General features: G+C 34.5%; 1 protein-coding gene across 5 annotated transcripts in view; it reads right to left on the bottom strand.

Moving 5' to 3' along the window:
* Positions 1 to 5,015, bottom strand: part of LOC111432425 (regulatory-associated protein of TOR 1-like) — a 19,850-nt gene extending 14,835 nt beyond the window's left edge. For 3 of the 5 annotated variants that reach the window (XM_023069298.1, XM_023069299.1, XM_023069300.1), the window contains exons 1-6: positions 4,269 to 5,014; positions 2,597 to 2,699; positions 1,541 to 1,623; positions 1,303 to 1,461; positions 1,110 to 1,226; positions 821 to 960 (exon numbers count right to left, since the gene is read on the bottom strand). In XM_023069298.1, the coding sequence (XP_022925066.1) occupies positions 821 to 960; positions 1,110 to 1,226; positions 1,303 to 1,461; positions 1,541 to 1,623; positions 2,597 to 2,699; positions 4,269 to 4,568 (902 nt within the window). In that variant the 5' untranslated portion in view covers positions 4,569 to 5,014. Of the gene's footprint in view, positions 1 to 820; positions 961 to 1,109; positions 1,227 to 1,302; positions 1,462 to 1,540; positions 1,624 to 2,596; positions 2,700 to 4,268 lie in introns of those variants that run through there. The other 2 variants (XM_023069301.1, XM_023069302.1) reach the window with 2 other exon arrangements.
* Between the last annotated feature and the right edge of the window lie 985 nt (positions 5,016 to 6,000).

Genomic DNA, 6,000 nt, shown 5'->3' with positions numbered 1-6,000 from the left:
AAACCCCCCCCCCCCCCCCAACAGTCCCTACTCACTCCACGCCACCAAAAACATCCAAGAATCTGCCCCAAATCGACTAAGCAAGGTTTCATTTTGGTGTCTCATATTATCGGCACCCAAATCCCCAAACTCCAACAAACACAAAGCAATCTCCCAACTAACCAGATGCAAACCTCCTGCCGATCGGCATCCTCCCACATGAAATCCCTCGTATTCTTCTGATTCTTCAAAATCCTTCAGTTATTATATCTGAATTGACATCAACCAATTTGAATTTCTTTATGAAATGTATATTGTATATTTGGCTATTTTCCATGTTTCATAAACAAAGTAATGGTACCAGCTACGAAAGATCTCTTTTTCTATGACTTCCACTTATTGAACCCACCTCAGAAAAGTGACCAACCAGGACCCTATTGATGAATGAAAGAAAGGGTTTATAAGCCCTAGTCTTGTAAGCCCACACCTATACGAGGAATTATTCCATTTTAATACCATCCCTTATATCCTCCGACAATCCACCACCATCAGAATAAAGGTCCTGCGGCGCTATGCCACGAACAGTTAGAATCATATCATCATGGGTTTTTTCACTCAACCAGGAATCTTGCCCAACCCAGAGCAAGGGCCTAATTCACATACGTAAAAGGATGGGTTGGGTAGGTCTTTCACTCTTGTTTTTTACGACGTCTATAATTCAAAACCATACGGTTAAGAAGAATTGGTAGGCATATCTAATGCAGATAAACTTGGACACTAAAATTATGAACATTATGTAGAGGCGTATTAATCACAGATAAATAGAAGAGAATAAGTTCACCATCTCAAAGCCATCTTAATTGGTGTTGTAAGGCAAGAGGTAAAAACATCTGCTGGAAATTCAGCTCTTTGTGGGAGAGTTTCGTGTGATTCACAAGCTGCAAGCAGAATGCAATCCCTTGATCCAGAGGGATCGTGAAGCTATAAAAAAAATACATATTAAAGTAATTAAGAGTGGAACATGAACATCATGAATCTTGTCAAAAAAAGGGGGAAAAAGTCGTGCTCCTGATGATGATAATTAGAACAGATCAATAAATAAGACTGAAAACATAGTTGATAGTAAGTACCTCAGTGAAGGCATTGACTATCATCCCAGCCGCAGAACAGTCGAACACATAAATTGAAGGTGTCTTCAACCATGAGTCCAGGTCACTAATAGGTAAGGGTATATACTGGGTATAACTCTGCACCACGAAAAACTATGAGAATAAGACAATAACAGGGATTGACATAAAAACTAGAATATATGAAGATATAGACCTTGTTGAAAAGCCAAATTTCACCACTAGCAGTTGGCTTTGGAACACCATGTCCATTATAGTGAAAGAGAACCCTTTCAGTCTTTGCATACTTGCGACATGTACTACAAAGTTTTTTTACCTCTTCCACGGTGGGATCCAGCTGAACTTTATAGCGAGCCTGCATACATATCATCAAGTTAGAAAATAGAAAAGCAATACAAGAAATCATACAAAGTGCTGGGCTTAATCGTCTCCACCCTGGGTTGCCACCTCTCATACTGCACACTCAATGTTTTTCCAATAGTTTCAAGTGCTTTAGGGGGTGCCATAGAAAATGGATCTGCAACAAGAAAAAAAAAAATTAACAGACATATAAGATAATTTTAAACTGGAACAAGACAGAAATATGAATCCGGACTCCTATCACAATCTTATCTCTACTTTCTAAGAAATCAAATGCATTGATATGGAAATAACACATAAACAACATCTACAGAAAGTGCAAGGCAGACCTAAGACCAGTAGTAAAAATGAAAAATACCAGAGCTGAGCTGAAATTGGGTGAACAATTTCACATGGAAACATGATGCCTAACCTAATGTGACAATAAGCACAATGTTCATTCACCAGGGTCCACCCACAGAAGGTCCAATTCAGAAACAACGTTAGTTTTAAACTCCAAAGTACTAATTTCTGTCTCCATCAAGCTGCAGAAATGGATTGTGCAGATTTCAAAACAGTAAGACAGCCATCATCATCTACTATTTGAGTGAAAATAAATTTAAGAGAACTCCAACCAAATAAAAAGTATGAAATAGCCAAAAGAAAATGTATTTACAGTACTAACAGTGTAGACAGGCATTATGCAGAATTACATGAATAAAGCTGTGTACAAGATAAATATATGAATATGCATATATGTTTGTATATGTCTTATACATATATATCAAATAGTCAAGAATGCAAATTTACATTTGATGCCAAATACTAGCCTCAATAAATGATATTTCTGCATTGCTTCATCATCTTTTACACTTCATGTATACTAGATAAACCTCATAAACATTCCAGAGAAATGAACGAGCAGTGAAAGAAATTCATAAACATCTTTTTACATCCTTGAAAGCCTAGAAAAAAATTTAACCAGAATGAACTTTTTGACAATATTTCTGATCACAACAATTGGAGTGATTTATAGTAACAGATATATTAAACAAAAAAAATATTATTAAGGAATAAAAGACCAGAATCACAGGAAACTCAAATAGAAGCATTTATTAAAGAAGAAGAGAAGTAATGATTTCAATATGCACCTATCCAGCACTCCATTCTGGCACAAGGAGAAATCTTAATTACATCGGGTGGATCAACGCTGATGTTTAAACATAATACCAGAGCTACACATCCTGTCTTCATCTGCATTAAATAATGTATCAATTAACATATGCTGCAAAGACTCGAGCAATACTTCCAATTTCCTACTGAGATAAAAGCTCCAACCTGCCACTTATTGATAATCGTTTCATACTTAAATGCTGGAACAGAAAGACCCGATAAAGAGCAGACTATAAATATAAATTAAATTTTCCAGTATTGGAGTGAAGAATAAAAGCCACCTCAAAGACATTGCCGCATAAATAAAGATGCAGATGCAAGGAAAAAAAAATATATTATTTTTTTATAAGAAATGGAGATAGGTATTCCACAAAAGATGAGAACGGACAACTTAGAGGCACAGGGTAATGGAATATTACAAAAGAGCCTAACAGTTATAATCACATACATCAAAAAAGAGACGCAGGTTTCTACTTGTGGATCATAAATTCAGATAAAAACTATACTGCCTAGGCATTACATCCAAAAAGTTCCCTGTACATATCTATACCATACAAATAAGCATTTAGTACATATCTTTTCTATCTCAAAAAAAAGTAAAACAGAGTATCCATCTCGTTTTCTTTGTATACCTCATTCATTGTAGAATCAGCAAAATAAAGATAAATACTGCCTCTTCGACAATTAAGCAATTTGTTGTCTTCCAAATTAATTTGATTAAGTTTTTACATTTAGAACTTCCAAATTTTGGCTTCATCCTATTAATAGACAATTAAATCTTGACCATCGCAGACAATGTTGTTAATCTTCAAGTTTTTTTACCAAGGGTAAAAATAAAAGGCCACTGAAGCAGAAGTAAAGACGTGTCATGTGCATAAGCTCGAATTAAGTTTTAAACAAAACTTCACTGTCCAAATGTTCCAAAAAAGTGTGGCTAAGTGGATGAGTGTGGAGTGTGGTGGTGGTGGTGGTGGCGGTGGACTGTTCACTGTGACCTCCAAGAGTCTGACTCAAAGCTGGAATAATAAGGTATAGACGACTCATTCGATATTCAAGCGCCTACAAACATCATGATTGCTCTGGAATCTCTATACAATCAGAACTAAATTGGAATTTTCGAACAACAACACAACATCGACAAATTAATACATGATCAAATGAAATAAGCACCCTAGAAGATCACCACATTCAAAAAACAAGTTATATTTCAGTGAGGATAGGTGACGTATTAGCAATGGCATTCTTCATTTCATGTCCGTTATACGAGACATATCCATATGCATTTACAAAACAACAAATAATTAAGATACTTATTAACAGGACCCCATTGCTACACTTCCTGTCTACTATGCACAAATCGATCATTTCATATAATTTCCCGTGTGTTATCAGCTAATATTCCGAATAAACTAAGATAAATCCTTTTTTTTCCCGACAAGAAATTTAGATAGCTCTACATACTGCAACAATGGTGTCTACGAAAGGTAGCATTACTGAACAATGGAGCACAAACTCTAGAGCATGATAAGCTAGTGAAATCCCCATGAATAAAATTGAAATAATCGAGCGTGTATCCAGTCATTATAGACAAAAACAGTAAAGAAATGGAAACAACAACAAAAAAAATTCAGACAGAGATAAGCGGCTTACTCGGTCTTTCGGTCTCCATTTCGAAACCAATCCGCTATCAGATGGGCCGGCAGGCACGCAAGCCTCAAACGCATCGTGTCGAAGCTCACATAGCACCATAGTCTGCGGCAAGTAAACCATGGTTGTAGCAGTAGTGACAACAGCATTGCCATAACTACTACTCGCAGCCTCAGAATCCCTTCTTAAGGAAATCAAATCCCCATCGTCCTCGTGGTTGGAAGCACAGACATCCAAGTGATTCGAGACTACCGCCAGCGAAGATTGAGAAATCCGAGAGGCCATCAAATCCCCCAATGCCATCCAAATCCAAAACCCTCCAAACACAAAAACCAATCACCCTTGCCCTAATCTTACAACCATACCCCTTCTTAACCGGATAACGAAAAGCACAAAAGAGTCCTGAAAACGCGGATTCTTGATCGGTTAAAAATCAAGTTGTAAAGAGAAAAAGAGAGAAGTGCGTTGTGTAAAACTCGGCGCCGGAGAATAGAATAGCGAATTGGAAACTAATCAACGAAGCCGCTTGACCAGCGGCGAGTGGAGATTCAGCAGCGAAATGAGAGAGGATCCAGCTCGTAAAACCCAACGAAACTCAGAGATGAATCTTCTCTGTAAATCGCCTGGATAACCCTAGGTGGTGAAGAAGAGAAGAAGAAGAAGAAGATGGAGGCGCACAGAACAATGGCGGCACCAACGGAAATAAAAATAAATAAATAATAAAAAAAACTCACCTCTTTTGCCAAACTCAAGAGAGAGAGAGAGACTGAGAAGCAAAGAGAAGCCTTTTCTGGTGGGTTTATTTTTTCTATTTTTTCTTTTTTTTTTAATATTTTTCTATTTCAATTTTTAATTTTAAATTTTGAAAATATCGAATAAATGTCAAGAATTAATAAACTTTTAGTAATTTTGAAAATAATTTTAAATTTTAAATTACATTATAAAAAAAAATAGCAACAGAAAAAAAATATTTATATTTATGATATAATTTTAAATAAATATTCGAGACCGATATGGTTATAAAATTGAGATCTCGACATTTAATATTTTAAAAAATATATATATATATATATTATTGTTTAATGGAATTGAATAAAATGAAAAATGTGCATAAAATAAATATAATATCTTTGATGAATTATTGGTTAATGTAAATGGCGTGTGGTAGAAATATAATGGTGGGATTGTGGTTTGAAGAATGAGGTCAGATTTGCTGCGTAAGCAAAGCCAATGAGAATTTAAAGATAAATAATTAATTAAATAAATAAATAAATAAATAATCTAAATTAATTATTTTTCTCCCATTATATTGTATTGTATTGTATTGTAGTAGCCACGTGGGTCTATAAAAGGAACCAATAGAATAACGCACAATTCCATTTGGAATCAAAAGCTTATTTATGTCACTTATTGGATAGTGATATAATACTATTAAAATAATCAAAATCGAATATTGGAATATATTTATACCATAATTTTATTTTTCTTTTAATTAATTTAATTTTATGTATAAATTAATGAGAATTTGAACTTACTATTACTAATTACGATGAATTAGTAATACGTTCTATCTTATGAATGTTTGATATTTTAATTATTAATGTAACATACACTATGAATAAGTCAAAATTTTTAAATTAAAAAAATAAATAAATAAATAAACTCAATTTAATCGGGTTGTGAACACTATTCAGATCTGCTCACTAACCCAACTAATCTAAAATTCCAAATTGGT

This window comes from Cucurbita moschata, unplaced genomic scaffold (assembly GCF_002738365.1).
Source record: "Cucurbita moschata cultivar Rifu unplaced genomic scaffold, Cmos_1.0 Cmo_Scf00038, whole genome shotgun sequence".
Classification (NCBI taxonomy): Eukaryota; Viridiplantae; Streptophyta; class Magnoliopsida; order Cucurbitales; family Cucurbitaceae; genus Cucurbita; species Cucurbita moschata.
Note: the sequence above shows the minus strand (reverse complement) of the source record. Positions and strands in the feature narration are given on the sequence as shown.